At 40.1% G+C, this 21768-nt stretch overlaps 2 protein-coding genes across 4 annotated transcripts in view; both read left to right on the top strand.

The window, feature by feature from the left end:
• Positions 1-8014, top strand: part of xpo6 (exportin 6) — a 48414-nt gene extending 40400 nt beyond the window's left edge. For both annotated transcript variants that reach the window (XM_084438041.1, XM_084438040.1), the window contains exons 23-24: positions 6308-6538; positions 7407-8014. In XM_084438041.1, coding sequence (XP_084294167.1) covers positions 6308-6538; positions 7407-7508 — 333 coding nt within the window. In that variant the 3' untranslated portion in view covers positions 7509-8014. The remainder of the gene's footprint in view (positions 1-6307; positions 6539-7406) is intronic.
• Positions 8015-10670: 2656 nt separating this feature from the next.
• nme4 (NME/NM23 nucleoside diphosphate kinase 4) lies at positions 10671-19329 on the top strand. 2 transcript variants are annotated; one of them, XM_084438043.1, is made up of 5 exons: positions 10671-10885; positions 13452-13561; positions 16962-17063; positions 17619-17731; positions 19031-19329. In XM_084438043.1, exons 1-5 carry the CDS (start codon positions 10738-10740, stop codon positions 19146-19148), a joined length of 591 nt encoding a protein of 196 aa, XP_084294169.1. In that variant the 5' UTR covers positions 10671-10737; the 3' UTR covers positions 19149-19329. The 2 variants fall into 2 exon arrangements, with proteins under 2 accessions (XP_084294169.1, XP_084294168.1); XM_084438042.1 differs by having other exon boundaries at positions 10673-10885; positions 13452-13582.
• The last annotated feature ends 2439 nt before the right edge of the window (positions 19330-21768 follow it).

Raw genomic sequence — 21768 nt, 5'->3', positions numbered from 1 at the left:
ACTTCGTCGTAACGTGATATTGCTGTGTTCCTTACATAAATTGAGTTTTTTCATGTTGAACGCATAGGTCTGTGAGTAGTGGGCCTGCCCATTTTTGTCCCCCACCCAATGAAATTGGAAGTGTTCCGTTTGTCTATTTGTTCTATCAGATGTACCACAGCCCACCATTAGGAGTGCCACAGGTTTTGTCCCATTGCCAATACATATTTCTTTGTACACAAAAAACTATTTGTGTCTCAGAACAGGTATAGTCCATCCTACTAATAGGGGTCCTATTTCTCAAATTCACAGAGTTTAGAGCTTCGGGAGCTTCCTTGCTCGCCACAGTTCATTTTTCTATTGCTAATACATATTACTTTGTACACAAGTCCGAATTCGCAATAGCTGCGACCAGGGTTCGAAATGAACACCCGCCAAACGCAGGTATATTTTTCATTTGGCGTGTATGTTTTGGAAGCCACCCGACACTTTGGCAGGTGACGTTTTTTGCAACAAAATATCAGCGTTGATGGTTCAGTGCTTAACAAAATATCAGCCTTTGTGGATCATAGCACGGACAACGTTTTTGCAATAAATGTTGGCATTGATGCAGCAAAGTAAGATCAGCCTGGGTGGCTCATACAGCGCAGTGAGCGCACAAGTGAATGAACGGTGCTTGAAAACAGCACTCTCGTGGATCTGCTTGTTGTTGTGCATCGAAGGAAACGAGCTGTACAATTATTTGGGGGCCTATCTCTAGCCTGCAAGGTTAAGCTACTAGGCTACTAATTGGCTAACATTTCTGTTGTGTTAACAGGTAAACCAACGTACGTAAACTATTCACAGCAAGCAAACTTGTTGTCATCTAAAGCTATGCTACGTTAGCTGAATGGGACTGTCTTGTGACTAGCTAACGTTAGCTAGCTAATGCAGCTAACCATATCGTGCCAGACACCCAAAACAAGCATCACATATATTTGACATTGCTGGCTAGAATAACCAGTGTTGTGAAATACATTTTAACAACTGGTCAATTGATATGTTGCACAGCAATCGAGCAGGACAATATCATGAGGGCCAGGTTAGGTAGCTAGAAAAGTCAGCTTGCCCAGCTGGTATGGTTATAGGCTCATTCCTATGGAATAGCTTAGTAGTTTGTTATTTAACAATGGGTTGGCTACTCACTAGATCAATATTTTCAGTGGGGGACAGGACTACAACACCACCTGTGCTGTGGAGCTGTGGCACCAGGAATCTGCTCTGACCACTGTTTTTATTCACCACCATAACATGTTATTATACAGATTAAATGTACTGTATGTCTACGCGACACAAAAAGGCTTTATATAAATGTTATTTTTTGGCTGGTAAAAAAAAGAATTCGTTTCATCTTCCAGACATTTGGCAGGTGAGCTAAAAAGTGAATTTCGACTCCTGGCTGCGACCACATACGAGCTATAGATAAGTCTACAAGCATTTTCAATCCGGCTGAATCTTCTCCTCTTGTCTAATTAGTGAATTAGTAAGAGCTGTAGTGCCACAATGCTTTTGGTCATAAAGGGATGGTCAGCAACAATACTCAGGTAGGCTGTGGTGTTTAAACGATGCTCAATTAGTACTAAGGGGCCCAAAATATGCCAAGAAAATATCCCTCACACCACCACCACCAGCCTGAGCCTTTGATATAAGGCATAATGGATCCATGCTTTCATGTTGTTTACGCCAAATTCTGACCTTACCATCTGAATGTCACAGCTGAAATCGAGACTCATCACACCAGGCAAAGTTTTTCCCAATCTTCTATTGTCCAATTTTGGTGACCCTGTGTGAATTGTAGCCTCAGTTTCCTGTTCTTAGCTGACAGGAGTGGCACCCGGTGTGGTCTTCTGCTGCTGTAGCCCATCTGCTTCAAGGTGCGACGTGTTGTGCTTTCAAAGATGGTATTCTGCATACCTTGCTTGTAATGAGTGGTTATTTGAGTTACTGTTGCCTTTCTATCATCTTGAACCAGTCTGCCCATTCTCCTCTGACATCAACAAGGCATTTTTGTCCACACAACTGCCACTCACTGGATATTTTCTCTTTTTTTGACCATTCTTTGTAAACCCTAGAGATGGTTGTGCATGAAAATCCCAGTAGGTCAGCAGTTTCAGAAAAAACTCAGACCAGCCCGTCTGTCACCAACAACCATGCCATGTTCAAAGTCACTGAGTTGCTGCCATGTGATTGTCTGATTAGCCATTTGTGTTAAGCAATTGAACAGGTGTACTGTACCTAATTAAGTGGCCGGTGAGTGTATATTGACTGTTGGTGGTGGACTTCAGAAGGAGCAAAAAGCCCCCATCCCCCATTTCCAGGAAGTTGAGTCCTGGGAGTGCACCTGAACAACAAACTGGACTAGACTGACAACACTGATGCCCTCTATAGGAAAGGACAGAGCAGACTGTTCTTCCTCAGGTCCTTTGATGTGTGCAGCAGGCTGCTGTTAATGTTTTACCAGTCCGTGGTAGCTAGCACACTGTTGGCTTTTCCTGCTGGGGAGGCAGCACCAGGTCTGGGGAGACAAACAAACTGAACAAGCTATTGAGGAGGGCCAGCTCTGTTGTGGGGCGACAACTGGACAGCCTGGAGACTGGTGGAGAGGCATTTGAAGGACAAACTGAAGTCTATACTGGACAACCCCTCCCATCCCCTCTATGACGTGCAGATGGTGGAGCACCTTCAGCCACAGGCTCATCCCACCCAGGTGCAAAACAGAGCAGTTCAGGTGTTCCCATGTGTCAGCGGTCATCAGACTCTATAACAGTGCCTGAGCGCTCCTGAGTGTTGTGGAGGTGTGCATGTATGTACAGGTGCATCTACAAAATAGAATATTGTGGAAAAGCTCATTATTTTCTGTAATTTAATTCAAAAAGTGAAACTTTTATTTATTCTAGATTCATTACACATTGTGAAATATGTCAAGCTTTTTTTGTTTTAATGTTGATATTTACAGCTTACACCTCATGAAAATGAAAAATCCAATATCTCAAAATATTTGAATATTACATAAGACCAATAAAAAAAAGATTTATAATACAGATAAGTATGTTAATTTATGCAGTCAATACTTAGTCGGGGATCCTTTTGCACGGATAACTGCATCAATGCGGGGTGGCATGGAGGCAATCAGCCTGTGGCACTGCTGAGGTGTTATGGAAGCCCAGGTTGCTTTGATAGCAACCTTCAGCTCATCTGCATTGTTAGGCCTGACGCGATAGCGGAGGGCCTAAAACCCCCGTAGCTGTGGTAAAATCCCCTGTAACCCACTGCCTCGAGTGGTCAATTGCTTTTCTACAACGGTTACTACATATATATATTCACAAAAAACACTCAGTAGTAACATTCAATCATTTATTTACTGATCATTCTTATTTTAGTATTTACAAAATCTTCCGCGATAGGCTATAGTTCTGAATTAAATGGTTGCCAGGCAACATAGGCTATCTCGCCTATTTGGGTTGGCCTTTCCAGCCATGGTGCAGTTAGCAGTTCTCCAGAGCACTCATTTTTGCTGGTAGGTGTGTGGAAGTGTTGGAGTCGAACTGATGAGTGCGTTATTGTAAAAGAATACGAAAAAGGTGAGGTTGCTGCAAGTGTTTGCTACGCAAAACATAGCCTACCGCTTGATTTTATCAATGGCCTCGTCAATGAGATTGACGGCGCATTAATACTAATTGTTATGCGGTTGCAGCTGTGGGTTACAGAGTATTTTACCACGGCTGCTAGCCAATCAGAATCAAGTATCCAAACTCTCCGTTGTAGAAACAGTTGTTTTTAACTGTTAAGGAATGTGAAGTGGACGTTGAAACTGACATGAAACTAGCCATCACTAGCCCATCGACTAACGCCAGCTGTGTCAAACCCAGCTGCTCTTAAATGGCAATGATAATGCACAGTAAGCAGCAGTTGTGCTTAATTTAACTTTATACATTGTTTTGGGTCAGTGACATTAGGGTACTGATAATTGACGGGACTGATATAAAATAAAGTGATGGCTGTATGGCATCCCCAGGAACGGTGCCGTAATTCTACAAAATGGATGCCCTAGCCCCTGAATGTGTGTGATGCTGCCATTTGAGAGGTCTTAACTGGTCTACCCTTTCCATGGAGATGCCACAATGGATTATCAACAGAATAAACCTGTTGGTTCCAGACTGCTACATTTTGTAACTTTTTTCCACTGCTTCATTGACACAAAGGGGCAATAAATCATTTGTAGGGCACATGTTTACTGTGCAATTACTTGTATGATCTGTAAACTGTTCTTCCGTAGTTTGGTAGACCATGCATACCGATAGACTATAAATTGGCCATTTCCAGAAGGCCTTTCCACACAAAAATGTTTTCTGTGTGTATGATGTATCATTTGTGCAACATCAAATAAACATTAACTCCTGTCTCTCCAATCTCCCTTGCACACCAACTTTAAAACTGTTAGGGGTACACAAAAACTATACTTTGTGTCTCGGTAAAAGTAATTCAATCAATCAATCAAAGCTTTATTTGTATAGCGCATTTCATACCCAGAGGCAACACAATGCGCTTTACAGAGAACAAGGGAGGTGGGCATATGACCCACTCTCTAATTGTCCATTCTGCTCAAGGACTTCCTTTGTTCTACATGTTAGGATTTTCATAGATTAGTGTAGAGGTTGAGTGCATTGTGAGTAGTTATTGCAATATTCATGGTTGTTGTATTTTACAGCAGGGGCTCTCAATCTTTTCTAACTTAAGACCCACTTTTGATTGCAAAAAAAAAAAGGACCAACTTCCCAAATACATGAGATCTGAGGGTTTGTTTGCTAGCTACGTTAGCCGAACACATTTTCTCAACAACAACGGATGTGATTGGCATGGTGATATTCAAACGTAACTAGTCATTGAAATAATACATTTTAACGTTTTATTTATATGTGCATTCTTGAGTACATTTAGATATAAAACAACTACTTTGTAAATTACCAAAGTTTATTTTATTCTTTTCTAACCATTTGGCTGTAGGCTAGCATTGCCTCCGCAGCCCACTTGATGGCGCTCTGCGGACCACCGGTGGGCCGCAGCCCAATTGTTGAGAATGGCTGTTTTACAGGATATATTAGATGGTTATTGTTTAGATAGTTCGATAATGTTGGATAAATTACAGTAGACTAATGATAGTGTTTGGCTAGGTCATGTACAATGTGTCCAACTGTCATATTTTTTGTCATGACCATAGATGGGGTTGTCTGTGGTGTGTCATAGAATTCGTTCCTTATCTCCGTAATACATTATGTCCAGGTTCATTTGTTGTGTGTGACCTCTGAAGCACGTACCTAAAGCCGAGTGCGGGACAGTTACTATCGAAAAGCATGCCTGTTTTCCTATGCTCGGATAATGAAAGGACAACTCAAATAATCAGGCCACTAACGTATCATAATATTCAGCTAAAGTCACAACACAACCTGATCACTAATTTACTCGCTTGTCTAGCTAGCTAACTGATTACATTTGAAGAAGTTTTATTCATTAACTTAGTTGTGCTTGGCTTGGGATGTGAATGAGACGCCACAAAACTAGCAATGATTAGCTCATTGGCTAATGCCAGCTGTGTCAAACCCAGCTGCTCATAAACGGCAAGGATGATGCACTGTGAGCAGTTGTGCTTGATTTAGCTTTCTATTGTTTTGGGTTGGTGACAATAAGGTACTGATAATTTAAGGCCAAAACATTTTACTAAAATAAAATATATATAGAGGTGAAATATAGAGGTGGGGGATTATCAGCAGAATAAACTTGCAAATGACTCCTAAATGTTTAAACTAGCTTGCACTGCTTCATTGAAAGGGGTGATACATCATTGGTGGGGGACCACATGTTAACTGTGCACCCGTGTGATCTGTAAACGGTTCTTCAAAACAGGTTTCATTGAGATACATAACGTCAGGCACTACATCAGTTATAGCGTAAAAATACAGCTGGATTTTGGTATTCAAAATGCCCCATAGAAGAAAAAACAGTACCCTACAGGTGTCGGAAAAGTAATGTAAAATCCTTAATGTATCTAATCACACAGTGGAGGCTTTGACAATGTGGCATGATTTACAATAGTGGAGGAATGTAAGAAATTAGCCTAAACATCTTTTTAAAGTTGCTTTCCCCTTTAAGTGAGGTATCATTTAGAAGAAATTTAAATTCAGAAAATATGCAAAACACTTGAACTTTCAGCAAGCACACTTAAGAAGCAAAGTTATTGTATATACAGTAGATATTCACAGTACACAGTCTTAATGACTAATTTGTTTTCCAGAAGCTTTTCCGGACCTCCATGCTGTTCCACTTCATCAACGTGCTTCTGCAGGTTCTCCTCCACAAGAGTCATGACCTACTCCAGGAGGAGATTGCACTGGCTGTCTACAACATGGCCTCTGTGGACTTTGAGGTCTTCTACTCGGCCTTCATGCCCGAGTTCCTCAATGGATGCCAGGGAGTGGATGCCAACCAACGGGCTGTGCTCGGACGCAACTTCAAACTTGAGCGGGTAAGACCTGACTATGTGAAAAAGTGGATTAGACTTTGTACAGAAGTGTACACTGCGGTGTCAGAGCATGGTAAGACAAAAAAAATTGAACACATCCCATTAAATGGGTAATAAGTTGCAACATTATATTTACTTCTTGAAGCTGGAAACCCTGGGGACTGTTCTCCCTGCACCACACGAGAGTAAGCATTGGGTGTGCATGTTACCTCTGTCTTTCTAAGAAACTACTATCTTTTACCCTGCTTTGTGCCCATGTTACAATTTCATTAAGACACCTGTTCCAAACTGCAATTAAAAACAGAAATATTTATATATTAGGTCCACATCAAGTTGAAAATGTATAAATAAAGCAAAGCAATTCTGAGTGCAGTGTGATGCACTTAAAATGGTTTCTCACAAAAACTGTAGCTTTGTTGAAAAACAATTAGGCTGCACAAAAGTAGAGCAATTGGAGCAGGTAGGGACCAAATATGAAATTTTAAAAGCAAAATCATTTTTAAATGCACTTAAAGAATTATTTATTAAAATGATTTATTACAATTAAAATTATTTTTTTTGCGTGCTCCACATTGAACACTCCTATATAAATTGACACTTCTTGTCTTTTCACTATTGGACTTAAATATTGATCAGTTTTGAAGTTGAACTTCAGAATATTGTACAACACAGCGGCATCACAAGTTGCACAGTATGAGCAAGACTAAATGGAGATGATGCACCCAGAGCATTAGTTCTGATATCCGCTGACCATGCATGTCCTGTCCTCATAATTGCTTCTTATAATTTGTTTCTTTCTGGGGAGGTTGAAGATTATTCTATTTGCAGGATTTGACTTTTTCATCTCTTTCTTTCTCTGTACTTTCTCTAGGACATGCCCTCGTTCACTCAGAGTGTGCACAGACTGGTAAACGACTTGCGCTATTACAGGTTATGTAATAGCAGCCTGCCTACAGGCACAGTCAAGCTATAGCACATTGTCAAATGGGCCCACTCCAAACATCAACCCTTCAACAACCACCCGCGCTGCCACTCCCACTGCCCAATACTCCTGCTACAAACACCACTCTTCCAGGAGAAAAGGAACTTTACAAGCGGCATGGTCTTGCTGGGGGTTGAGTAACGCCACTGGAGAGGTTTTTGCTCAGTTTCTGCTGTACAATGTTGACATTTTGTTTAAAAGTGTTTTTAACAGCGCCCTCCTTCACTTGTCTGTTGCCAGTGATGACAAGGCCAAATAATATGGGTAGCAAAATAGCCGGGCCTGGTTAGATTTGTGCTAAACCCAGACTTGGAGCAGACTGAGCCAGGCGTCCTGTCCCATGCCTCAGTGGCAAGACCAGGCTGGGACTCAGCACTTTCCAACTCGATTTTGAGTTTTTAAAAATGTCTGCTTTTATTGAACTTGCCTTCAGTTTTCATCTCCAAAGGAGACACTTTCAACTTAATTTCTTTCATATCATTCCATTCTGAAACAGAAGAAACCATGCTTGATTAATAAAGTGCTTGTTTTTTTATAAAATGGTCTGAATCTGTGAGGTGATCATTTGAATATGTTCAATAAATGAATATGGTTTTAGTTTTTCATATTAGAAAAGCAAATTAACCATGAAGACAAAAGTATGCTAGAGAATACTTAACAAGGCAAAAAATACTTTGATGGAGAAAACTGTTTTTCCCAGGTAAAGGTGGTTAGAGCCAAGGTGAAACTAAGACAATATATAGGTACATACATTTTTATAGTGGCTGCATTGTTTGTAATTTCAATAAAATCTTCAGTGGGGGGGGGGGGGGGGGGGAGGTTAGGGGGTGCAGTCATGTCTTTCCGCCAAAGCAAGTTATGTAAAAAAAAAATTTTTTTTAAAAACGTATCTACAATAAGAATCTACAGGCCACTAATTAGTCATGCATTTCTTTATTCTAAAACCACACATAGGCTATTTCACCCCCTCGATTAATCACAGCCTATTATTATGATTAACTCAATTACAATCACAGTACACATTAATGGATTGACAGCCCTAATATTATCGTTCAATGTATGTTTAACAAAATAATATTGATCTAGTTGTTGGAGCACTAAACTCTGATAGACATAAACACCACTACCAGTTATGCCACCGACAAGCTTACTCTTCGATTGTGAAAATGTAGTTTAGGAGTGAGTTTAACCATTTCAACACCGTTACACAGACAAAATGCATCCATGGGTGGAGGCATGTGCTCTTTGAGCACCCTTTCTAGTTTGGACTTGAGTTGAGCAGCAAAAAATTGATTGAAACAGCCATATCTCTATGTGAGAGGGTCATAGAGACACAGGGTTTGGGCTAGCATAAAGCTCTCGACCTAACAAATGCAGCAATACCAAACGTCCTGCACATAGCCAAAACTAGAAATGGTGCTCACTCAGAGAGCACAGACCTCCACCCATAAATGCATTTTGTGGCTCTGTGCATGAACACGCGTGCGCACAGGACGTTTGGTATTGCTGCATATGTTAGGTCGACAGCTTTATTCCAAACCCCATGTCTCTGTGGCCTTCCCATGTTGAGATATGGCCTTTTCAAATACCCACACTGACGGTGAATCCAGGGAATTTTTTTGCTCATGAGCCCAAGTCCAAAGGGACCGCCACAGAGCCGCGCCAAACACAGCTGCCCATTCACCTCCATTAATTTTTGGAACTTGGGATTGAAACTGCCATATCCTGATGTGGGATGGTCATAGAGACGTGGAGTTTGGACTGGCATAAAGCTCTAGACCTAATGAATGCAGCAAAACCCCACATGTCCTACTCACACGTAATGGGCATGCACAGAGCCACGACATGCATTCATGGGCGGAGGTCTGTGCTCTCTGAGCACCATTTCTAGTTTTTATATTTTTATTTTTGATATTAGGTTTGATTTACCTGGTGATATTTTCCCCTGTAAATGTTAATATTGTTTTGCCTTTTGAAGATTTGTTTGCCAAGATTATTTTATTTCTTATTTCTTTTTTGTATTGTTTTTTTTCCCCCCAGGAATATTAGGTTTTTACAACATGGATAATGAATGCATTTTGTTCCAGGTTAAGAACAGCAAGCTGCCAACTTAAACTGCATTTCAGATCTTATCTATATGCATATAGTACATGTCTATAGACTTTCAACAGGAATTTGAGAGTGTGGGTAAACTACTTGTTTGTTATATGAAACAAAAACTGCACCACACCTAGTTATATTGTTACGTAACACAACAGGATGGTACAGTAATGATAAGTAATCTTGATGTGCATATTTGCAGGAATGGCATGGAATTCAAAACAGGACAAAATGATTTTAAGACGGTTATGATTGAGACAGAAAGAGACAAATGGATGTAAGTTACAGTATATACAGTATTCTGCATCTTTAGCTATCAATCATCTTATCAGACTCCTTCAAATCTACAAGGGATTGTGCTAGGACATGGCTTCAGGATGGTTTGTTTTCCTCATCCGTATGGCACTGACCAAACATGTTGTTAAACTGACTCAAACTTTGGCCTCTATCAGGTAGATGACCCTCTTGTTTGTTGACATATTGTGTGTCACTTAACTGGCTCAAATGTTGGTCTCAAGTAGATGACCCTCTTGTTGACAAATTGTCTTGTATTGTTTATTTAGTTCTCAAAGGGGTGGGAACATGACTCAAGGACAATTAGATGATTTAACTCCTTTGATGCTGCTCCCCTGTACTTCCTGTGCATGTCCGGGCACTGCACCCCAGCTTACATCCATTACATTTACATTGTATTCAGTTACATTGTTATAACCTTTCTATCAACACTGTGCTTCGGATGTTATGAACAATTTAACGATGTCTTATTTGTTAGATGGGGCCTATAGGCCTACAGTTTCAGAGGCTATATGAATGAAAAAAGGAATGTCACATAGCCTAGCTCTGACACTGCAGCCTTATACTTAAATAAATACCATTGGGAATCTGACAAAGAAACCCATATTAATGCCGTTTTCAAATTATAGAGTGGCACTTTATTTTACTTACATGCTGAAATCGTCAGAGGTGGTCCTGATACTGTACACCAGCTGGCATGTTTGGGGTTAAACGTATTCTTCAAAGTTGCTCTTCACACAGGGGGAGTGACTCGTGATTTATGTTTGAGTATTGACTATAGGGCTAGCCATTCCCGTTTTAAGAGGTCACTCACACCATTGAAATTATGATTCTCTTCCATCGGTGTAATTTGAGGAATATTTTCCTACATGGCCAAACGAACTATAGTATTGGAGCTATTCCGGCTAGAAAAAGTTTTGCACCGGACATCGCGCTTGGACATCGGAGCGCCGCTGGAGACAGCGCCATATCAGGTTGGTAGGCTATTTGTCTAAAATAAATAAATAAAAATGTTAGGATGCAAAAAGCAACGATGTGGTAGCCAAACATGTTTTTATGTTAGGCTACACGTGTCTGGCATGAACAATATTTTATTAAACCACGAGTTATTTTCTGTAATGACATAAATGTATGAACACAGCACTGTCTTGTTTAAAAAGTCAAATTCACACTTGGACTTATAACCCCCAGGCTTTAAATTCATATAGCATATGAGGTAGACTATAGCGCCATTGGAGATCATCCACCATTTGGGATTCAAAAGATTTTCTTTCAAACGGGTATCCCCTAAAGGTGCGTAGCCTATCCATCTCATCACCTGTTTCTGAGGTCTGCAATGGTTTACCTCACCTAACCTTACCTTCTATGCATTTTGTAGACTAGTATGCTGTATGCTATATGCTAGATATTCAATGTGCTGTTAACTTTGCAAAAGGCCCAGTTTAACTACGTTATATAGGAAATGTATGAATCCACTATACAAAAAGTAGCCTATTTAAACGTAGAGTAGAAGGGTATTAACCTGGGACCATTGGGCGCGCATGACGGTAGACGAGCTTCACGTGCTCTTAGATTGGTCATGTATAGTGAATCGTTAGTTCCCAGATTATCAGTCCATTTTAATTAAAACCAGGCAGTCGTCGTGGTGGATTCCCCCCCTTTTTCCCCACATCACTTATGGATGATTTCAAATAGCCAAATCAGGCTCGGAACCACGATCGGCTTATCCTGGAAGTTCCCTTCTGAACTCGGTAAAATGGCATTAATGTTTCCCCCACCTGGAATGACCTACAGTAGGCTAGCATACAGCAAACACTAACATTAAACAGTCCAGTTTATATGTTATAATATGGGGACATAGCGTATGGGTTTTTAGCAAAGCAAAATACAATATGCCTACTAGCCTATAGAAAAGTTGAATGTGGATATGATAGGCCTACGAGTGGAAAAAACAAGAAAATCGACATCAAAATGAATTCTGTAGGCATATAGATTAATATAGGCCTAGTCACAAATGTTCCAGGGCTCATATTAAAATAGAAATGCAAATAAAGTGCTGGTAGGCCAGCCCAGTCCTCTCGTTAAAATTAACACATTTTAGCCTACTAAGACTTGAGAGACTCGGGGACGATGTAATTGAAAATTGAACAATCCTACTTTTCTAAAAGAAAAAAGGAAATCCACTTTTGTCGTACATGCACACCATTGCATTGACACACCCACACGTGTGCAGATTTGAGGTGACCAGAAACACACAACACAAATGCAGATTTGGTCCTTCCTCCGAGGGCATGAGCAGTGGGCAGCCTGGCGCTCGGGGACCAGTCCAAGTGCCCGTCTTGGTCAGTGACGGACAGAGAGAAATATCTGTTCTTCTGCATGTTTTTATTGGGGTTGTTTGTGGCGGAAACCCTTGTGAACAACACGGGAGAACATGCAAACTCCAGACAGAAGGCCCATGTTAACCCCACCTGAGTGTGGACAGCCCTGAGGAAAACATGCCCTATAATGCCAACAGCGGGAATCGAACCCAACGCCATTGATACATAGCCAACGGAGGGTTTAAAGTGGTATCTCTATGCTCCTTTAGGGCAGAAGGGGCGAGTGCTCATATAGGCTAACTGACTGACCGCTTGGCTATTAGGCTCCTAGGTGTTGGTAATATAGCCTAGTAAAATACCTGAATACAGGCTAAATAAAAATCCGATGCACCTGAGCATGCTTATCTTTTACTTTTTCTTCTTTTTTTCTTCTTTTTTTTTGAAGAGTAGGCCTAGCCTATAAAACATGGTAGTACCAAATCTATCCATCAATTATTTAAGTCTCCAATGAAAATCGCAATGGAGTTATAGGAAACGTTGACAAGAACAAAGGGGTAGCCTATTAAGAAATATAAATAAGGCCTAGCCTATATTTGTTTTGCAACTGAAATTTAACAAGCGCGAATTCGCAATAGCTGCGACCACGTAGGAAGCATTCAATCTGGCTGAATCTTCTCTCTTGTCTTAATTAGTGGATTAGTAGAAGCTGTGGTTTCGCTGTGGCGTGGAAATAGCATTTTTTGTGGACCGAGCGAGCGAGGCCTAGAGCTGCTAGTTGCAATAGCCTATAAAATACAATTAATTTGCCTCCCACGAGAAAATAAACTGCCCCCTTTCCATTTATGTTCAATTTAATCAACTTCAATTGTATCTTCAATAGTAACTTTTTAGTCTTAAAAAAAACAATGGTTCGACCGAATGTTACAGTAGCATATATCTCTCTCAGGGCTCAATACGAGTTTGATGAGACTATGTTTTGTACACTTTCAATTTCTATACATTTTTGACATCCTACTTGTCTGTTTATTTAAAACTCCAAGGGGAACCAAACTGCTCCTGTTTCAGATGTTAGTGTCAACATGGGTACCCTCTGTTAAAATGTAGCGTACTGTGTGCGTGTTTGCACGGTGTGGTTTATCTTTCACTATGTATATGTTTGCGTGTGCATCTATGGGTTAAAGAATGTTGTAGATTAAAGTAATCTGTTGTCTTTATACAGGGGTCCCAGGTGTGCGGGAGAGGACACTAATTGCAGTGAAACCAGATGGAGTGCAGCGCCGTCTTGTGGGGAAAATCATGCAGCGTTTTGAGCAACGTGGTTTCAAACTGGTAGGCTTGAAGATGTTGCAGGTGAGTGACACATGTTAAAAGTGTATTTGGCTGTGCTCAATGCCCTCTGTTGATAGTTATTAACTTGTAGAATGAATCTGTCTGTCTGTAACCAAACCTCTAACCAAAGCCATCTCATTGATTTCCTTCACATGTTCACTAAGGCCGATGCATTAATAGATATACAATACAATTTAATGTATAAGAAATAATCTGATTGATTGGATCCAGACATGTCTTTTTTGTGGGTATCCACTAAAATCCGATTTGGACTAATTCACTTCCTGATGATAATTGTCCCTCATTGGGTGGACTTAAATCAACTGTGTAATTACATTTGTGCATTAGATGTCCAGCTCTGTGAAACTTCACTCAGCGGTGATCTGGAGCTCCCACGTTTATTGGCCAAGAATACACTTTCAACAATGCACTCTAGACAGAATGAGCCTCTTTCAGAAGGAAATGCAGGGTAAATGAAACCCAGTGTCCAGAAGCAACATACTGTACAGTAATGTATCATAAAAAATAGTGGTCAGAGGGATGGAGGGGAGTGACAGAGGTTAGGGGTGGAACTGTGTCTAGTGAAGATAAGATCCTGCTGGTTGCCAGCTTTATGGATAGTAGGAGGAGAAGAGGAGACACGAAGGTCAAAGGAGGAGAGGAAAGAAAGGTTACAATTTTTCATTCTGGATGTTGAAGTCACTGAGAAGGATGAGTGCAAATCCATCATTAGGGAAGTGTGAGACTAATGTGTCAAGCTCCTCCAGGAACTCACCAAAGGGGCCTGGTGGGTGGTACACAACAGTAATGGTGAGCTTGATTGATTAAGTGACAGTGACTGCATGGAATTTGAGAGAGGGACGGACTGAGGAACAGAGAAGAGAGTATTTCCATTATGAGGAAATAAGCAGGGCAGTTATGTTCCACCACCACGCCTCGCAGCTCTGGGAGTGTGGGAGGAGTCCACATCTGACAGAGCTGCAGGTGTGGTAGCGTTTTCCGGTGTGATCCACGTTTTAGGGCGCTTTCACACCTAAAGGTCTAGACCAAGGTCCGACTGAATCAGAATCCCGTTTGGCGCTTTCACATTTGTTATTTTTTATTGATTAGTTCCATAACTTTCGCTTTCACACCAGCGGACCAAAGGATTTTTGGTGGCAGACCTACATTATGTCGTCATCGCTTGCATGGGGGTGCGTCTCCCTATACTTGACACTGATTGGTTTGTGGATACACGCGCGTCGGTTTGATCCGAAAGTGGGAACCTTTGATTTCACATTAGGCAGCAGCGAACCTTGGTTCGAGCCGAGACCACCTCTTGAGGTCGGACCAAAGACCGATGCTGTGTTCGGAATCGCTCCCTCGTTCCCTCACTCCCTATTCCCTCACTCCCTATTCCCTATATGGGGTTCACCATGTAGTGAACTACCCAGGGAACGGAGAAAATGTAGGGTACATGCGCTGTTCCCTGGAAATCAAGGTGAATTGTGGGTAATAAATAGTGGACTATATAGGGAACGAAATTTCCGTGGAGAATTCAGACACTACAAACAAAATGTCTGACGCCCCATATAGTGCACTATATAGTGAATAGGGAGTGATTCCGAACACAGCCCGAGTCTTTGATCCGCGCACCGTGGTCCAGGAGGTTTCACACCTGTCAATTTGGTTCGGATCAAACTGGAAAGTCTGAAAGTCCGGACTAAACAACGTAGGTGTGAAAGGGTCCTTAGTAAGAGTGAGAAAGTAGAGATAGAGCAAGGATTTGTAGCCTGAGATAAACTCAGCTTTTGGCACGGACGACTGGCAGTTCCAAAGCCCCCCTGTCACTACTTATGTTGAGAGAGTAGGACAGATGAGATTAAAGGGGTCGCGGAGCCTGGGTGTAACCCAATGTCTGCATGACCACCAGACGGGGAAGGACCAGAATACAAATACATAGTGGTAACAAAATGATATATACAGATAACTAATCAATGTAGACATACTAAGTTCTAGACACAGTCTTAATTGACAAAGTTGCTCTTAAATAAGTCACCCGGTGCCTTTGGTCACTTGTTGCTGGACAGCTGGCGCAATCAAAGCCAACAGTGTTTTAAGGGCTGTCATTGATTGATTATTGTTTGCCAGGAGGGTAGGCCCTGATGACTTCTAATTGAAGCTGTCACCACAGAAACTATTACAACAGAACAAAACAGCTAATCAACACATGAGGACTAGTACTTACCACTGAGACAGCCTGACTACAGTTAGCCTACTTGTAACTTATTACAGTAAGAAGAATATTTAGTAAATTCTAGATGAGTCAGTCGATCCAAATCACGTCACAGAAGTTAAAATGCAGACATGGTTCAAGATTGGTTCAATGGCTCCATCTCTGACAATCCATCACTTGCCGATAGGACTCATATAACAGGGGTTTAGGCATGTGACTGTGGCACCATACCATATGTCTGATACAGTACATTGCTTTTTGTACATGTTGTTCAAATCCATTCTTGGTTGGTGGCAGATTTGCAGAGGTTGCATCTCTTGATGCAATTATGAACCTCATCTAAGTTAGTGCACATTCATTCCTTTCTCTTTTTTCCATAAAGCAAAAGCACATAGGCTCTTGCTATCAGCAAAGACTCTTCCAGGCATGCGGAGGGTTCAAAATGGGCCAGGTCTTTGAGCTCTCTGAGATGGGTCTTGAATTTACTCTTCTGTACAAACTGCTTGTGTAACAACCAGTGAATGCATGCACTTTTTTGCTTCCCTCTTAGGATCAGGTTTAATATGTCCCCCCTCCTTTTTTCTGTGTATGAAATGTGCTATATAAATAAACGTTTGATTGATTTATTAATGTTGTGGGCCAATTTGAACATTGTTTATTAGGCCTATTTAGGTTAAATTATAAATGTGATGGACCCAAATCGACACTGTTACACTGTTGCTTTTTTCCTGTTCCCAAGAAGCATAAAGTGGCAATTAGCTTACTTTGATCTCTGCCAAGAGAGCACATCATCATCCCATAGATAAAGAAATAGCAGCTGTAGCACCAAATTTGCATCACTATTAGGATCGATTTTCTACTCTGAGATGCTTGATAACTACGGATACATGTATCACATCCCAGACCCAAGAGGAAAGTAGAAGTTTCTGAAATGTCTGTAGTTTTTTATATTTTTATGTGGCTGAACAGGGTAAGAAAGTAATTGAGATTGCTGATTATCTTTACCTTGAACCAAATATAAGGTTAGAAATTAACCACTTAGCTTGTCGGTCCTCACAACATTGAAATACAAACCACACACATGCCATAGATTGAGCATGAGCATTACATTGTTTCTTGTGCATATGACAAATAAACATTATTGAATCCTTGATTGACATCTGTGACATTTGCCTCTTTTTACAGGTCCCACATGATTTGCTTTCTCAGCACTATCAAGAATTGACAAAGAAGCCTTTCTTTCCCAGTCTCCTGCAGTACATGACCTCTGGTCCTGTAGTTGTCATGGTGAGAGAGCCTTTTCAGACTCACCTGCCCAACTCCAGCCCTAGCGTCTAACATAGGCTATAGTATTACTTTCAAAAGCATTCATCTTTTGAAAGTAATAGTCTGTGGATTTTTTTTGTTGTTGCTCGGATCTGCTGGGACGGGGTAGGTTTTAAATTGAGTTCATATTCTATTTGATAACACTATTGGAGGGCAGCTTACCATGAGCTGTACAGCATGTCTGTGGTCCTTGGTAGGTGGGTGGTGTATCTTATTACTATTTCCACTAGATGGCAGTAGTATGTTAGGTATTTATACTGTGACACATCAATGAAGCTGTACATACTGTATGAATTAGTGAATTACTGATTTAGGGACGCCCAAGTGGGCCAATCTGGAAACCTGCCAGCAGCTAATCGACAGTTTGACAAATATTTATCTCAACAAAACAGCCACCTTGACTGGTACATACAGCTATGTAAATTAGTAAGACAAGTAATGTCAGACAAGTAAGGTTTTTATTATTAATATTATCATAGATATGTTGGATTTATCATTTTATTTTTTGCTGTTCAGGTGTGGGAGGGGCATAATGTAGTCCAGTCGTCTCGGACTATGGTAGGACCTACCAACCCAGCCCAAGCCCAAGCAGGCACAGTCAGAGGAGACTTCAGCGTCCATGTTAGCAGGTGAACTTGCTCAGCACTAAAAGGTGGACTCCAGAATAAGACATCACTTCTGAAACGGTCACCAGACATAATCAATTTACCAGCTATTCAACCTCGTCTGTATGCTTATGCATAATGCACATCTGCCTATGTCAACAGGCACTGACGGGGTGGATATCTCCCTGTCTTACACCTTTAACACTTCTTCTAAAGCAATTGCTTATTCATTAAGATATCAATAATTTGACATATATTTTATAATATCATCTAATATGATAATCATAAGATTATCATAATGATATTTGCCATTAATAAGGACATGGAAGTTGTACATATCTTATCTATAACATATTATTCCAACAGATATAGTTATTCAATTTTTTCACATAGTACAACTATCTTGCATTTTAATCCCAAAACACACCAACCCGATAGCTGGCCAAAAATAGTAGGGTCTTCTATCGATTTAATGTTAACATCTTGTGTTGATGGAGGACGACTGCAGCATTCCAGTAGTTGTCAGCTAGATTTGGTGAGAGTCATGTTGATTTTGAGCCAATCAGAGCACCTCTCCAAACTCGGTACAAGTACTTAATCATTAAAGAAGTGCACTGCCTAAATTCCAGAATATTCCATGATTTCTAGTATCCGCTCCCTGTGATCAAATTATCCCTGTCAAATCAAATTAAACTTTATTTATATAGCACATTTCATACAGAGGCAACGCAATGCGCTTAACAAAAAGTGGGGCATATAAACTTGTGAAAAAAGTAATTGTGTCTCATTATGATTGGAAAGCCTACCTGTTTATTTCCCTTTACAATGATATCCCATTTGTAAGGATTATGCATTTGTGGGATGAGCAGTCCAGCTGATGATGTGGGTGTGGTCACAAGTGAAATGTGCCAAATTAACCTGCCAATGTCACACAGTTTATTCTCCTGTTGGTACTGGGGGATCCATTTTTGGTGCAAAATAACAGTCAAAATTCACACTTTTCAAATCTTTTCATTCATCATTCACAGGAGGGCTGTAGCAAGAATAAGTTGAAAACAGTCACTAATGAGTTGCAAACAGAGCTGAAAACAGGAAAAAAAAAAAGATACAAATTTCACATTCATATAGAACAAGCTGTGCAAATGAAGTGACAGCTACAACAACTCAACAACTATAACTCCATGATAATGACTTGACATCAGTGAGTGGTCAGGAGCAGTTGGCTGAGCGATGGATTGATGCGTTTTGGGCTTTATACTTACAGTAAATATTGGACCGTATACATGGCTTGTGTTTGTGTATTTGTGTTTTTCATGTCTTTAGAAATGTTGTCCATGCCAGTGATTCAGTGGAAGGGGCCGTGAGAGAGATTCAGCTGTGGTTTAATGGAAGAGAACTTCTAGATTGGGACTGCTTTGACCACAGTATCATGTATGAATAGAGAATGGTACAGGAGATTAAAGAACCCGAAGAGGATGGCAACAGCATCACATCTACCTCCTCTTCATTCTGTCACTACTGCAGTGCCAGAAACTCTCATGGTTGTTGTGGAAGAAATGAATCCAATCTTCCAGAAATTAATCATATATTCTCTATTTATCAATAAAGAGAACTTACCCAGACCATCATCATTTCCATTATTTATTTTATGTGCATGGATAGAGATAAAGTACAGTGATAGTGACTCTCTCTGATTACACAATCTCACAAGCAATACCATAAGTGCAAAGAGAGCTGAGTAAAGGTTTGTCCTGTTTTGATCCCTAACAGAAGATACAACATACAGTACCAGGCAGTACTTCACAACAAGTCACAGTTTGTTGTCTTATTAGACAAAGAAACAGACAGAATACAGACATGTCAGTATAACAACAATGAAATTCTGACAGCAATATTATTGTTCTTTTGATAGTTTTCGCACTTCCCTTTAGGTGGTTTAGTAAGTAGACCAAGACATCGGCTTATCTGGACATCTACACATTTTTGTCTGTACATAACTAAGTAAGTGTTGTGTTAGGTCTGCCTGTACTACCTGTATATATGATCTTGATTTATTATATTCATATGAATATATCATCAGTGCTGTACTATATATTATCTTGATACATTATATTCATATGAATGTATATAATCAGTACAGTTTAGTATTGGCCTTTAGATGTAAACTGTAAGTAACGCATATATAACCAAATAGGTTAAATGTAGGCAGACCTTAAAGCCCAATCGTAATATTAGAACGATGGTAAACATAGCAATAGTAAGGCAATACACAACTCATGACTCAAACTTTTTTTTTTATGCTTTATTAGACAGTTAAATTGGAAATATATTTAAAATAAAACATAAAATATATGATGTAATTTTGCATGTGTTCTCAAGACTGGGCAGTCGTTATGACCATCTTTGGAATTAAAAGAGGTGTGTAATGCACATGTAAATGTGCATAGAAATAAAAGATCCGTTATATACAGACAGTTTTGTTTTGCAGACTATATCTGGATATAGTCTTCAGGATTGGTTTGCACTGTCCACATGTCTTCATAGTCCAAGGAATCAAATCACCGTGGGGTAAAACTGAGAAGAAATTTTGCCAACTGAGTAGTTCTGCATATATTGTACTGTATGTGGGATGTGTGCGTATGTATGCTGGGTAGTACCTACACGTGTGTTTGTGTGTGCATGTGTGAAAACGGTATGTTATTAAAAGGTGGTGTTAATGGCATATGAAAAAAGTGGAATGTGTGTGTGCATATGGTGGGATAACGAACCTCTTTTTCGTTGGAGCGCATTTTCTCTGGATAAATAGTCTTGTGTTGATATCCAGTGATCTCAGACAAAGGCCATTGTTCAATATCATGCCACAATCCCCAAGACACTGCCATACAGTGCATCTAGAAAATATTAATATCCCTTCAATTTCCACATTTTGTTATGTTACAGGCTTATTCCAAAATGAATTAAATTCTTTTTTCCCCCTCAAAATTCTACACACAATACCCCATAATAAAGACATTTTTGGACAATGTATTAAGAATGAAGATTGAGAGCAGCACTCCAAGTTGATATGTTTAATGCCATGAAAGCAAACGTTTCGGGACTACGCCCTTCTTCAGTGCATGGCAAACAATACAATGACACACTCTCAGGTGAGAGAAATTAGCACCCAGTTGTTTTCAGTAGAAGCCAAGTTGAGTTGAGCGCATTCTAGACACTACAGGCAAAATGGCATTTTTTTCTTCCACTCTTCAATTTTCAGATTTGTCCTCATTCTTCTATTATAACATGCACACTATTACTATATTAACACAAAAATGCCCAGACATTATTAAAAACTGCTGTTTTATCTACTCACACCAATGAAAACATCTATGGGTGGATAGGACTTTTTTTTTCCTTTAAAGTCGCACTGAAATGAAAAAAGCATTCTGTCCCATTTTGGTTCACATAATAGGTCATAGTGTTCACCTATTCAACAATGTATGCCCCCAAAAATTACAAAATTCTACGTTTGTTGTAATTTTATATCAAAGTATATACTTTCTTACTTCCTGGAAAACGGTAGGTCACGTGCAATGACGACAACAGGTAGCCTACCTTAGATTTTAGGCCAATAATCTCACGACATCCACCCGTCATTCAACGCTATCCTTCTATCGAATCTGTCTAAAGTTCTTAAAACCCGTCCACTTGTCAATGTTCCAATCAAATTCCTCTAAACATATGTCCCACCCTCATAGCTTGTTTGCTTCGGAAATACGTCAAACTACGGAAGTTAGATGATCTCAAACGTCCGTTTCAGTGCGACTTTAACTGAGATATACTCATGAATTTCTATCAGTTTAATCTTCACAGTAAGAGAAAAAATGTGTTACACTTTGTCTTAAAACAATTGTATATGTATGGACATTACACAATATCTTATGAAATATGCATGCATATATTTTGGTACCAAATATGTAAACATTAGATAAAGTCATGTTTAACGTATCTTTAGTTTTGACAATATACTAATTACTAAACTTTTTGCAGTGATTAGATATGTACACGAATACAGAGAGCTA

This window comes from Borostomias antarcticus, assembly GCF_949987555.1.
Source record: "Borostomias antarcticus genome assembly, chromosome: 5".
NCBI classification, from domain to species: Eukaryota; Metazoa; Chordata; class Actinopteri; order Stomiiformes; family Stomiidae; genus Borostomias; species Borostomias antarcticus.
The sequence above is the reverse complement of the archived record's forward strand: the minus strand, read 5'-3'. Positions and strand labels throughout refer to the sequence as shown.

Coding starts and splice junctions, on each gene's coding strand:
- nme4 (XM_084438042.1), top strand. CDS start 10,738: ATGATTCTCTTCCATCGGTGTAATTTGAGGAATATTTTCCTACATGGC. Junction 13,583..16,961: donor TAGGCTTGAAGATGTTGCAG/GTGAGTGACACA, acceptor CTCTTTTTACAG/GTCCCACATGATTTGCTTTC. Junction 17,064..17,618: donor CTGGTCCTGTAGTTGTCATG/GTGAGAGAGCCT, acceptor TTTGCTGTTCAG/GTGTGGGAGGGGCATAATGT.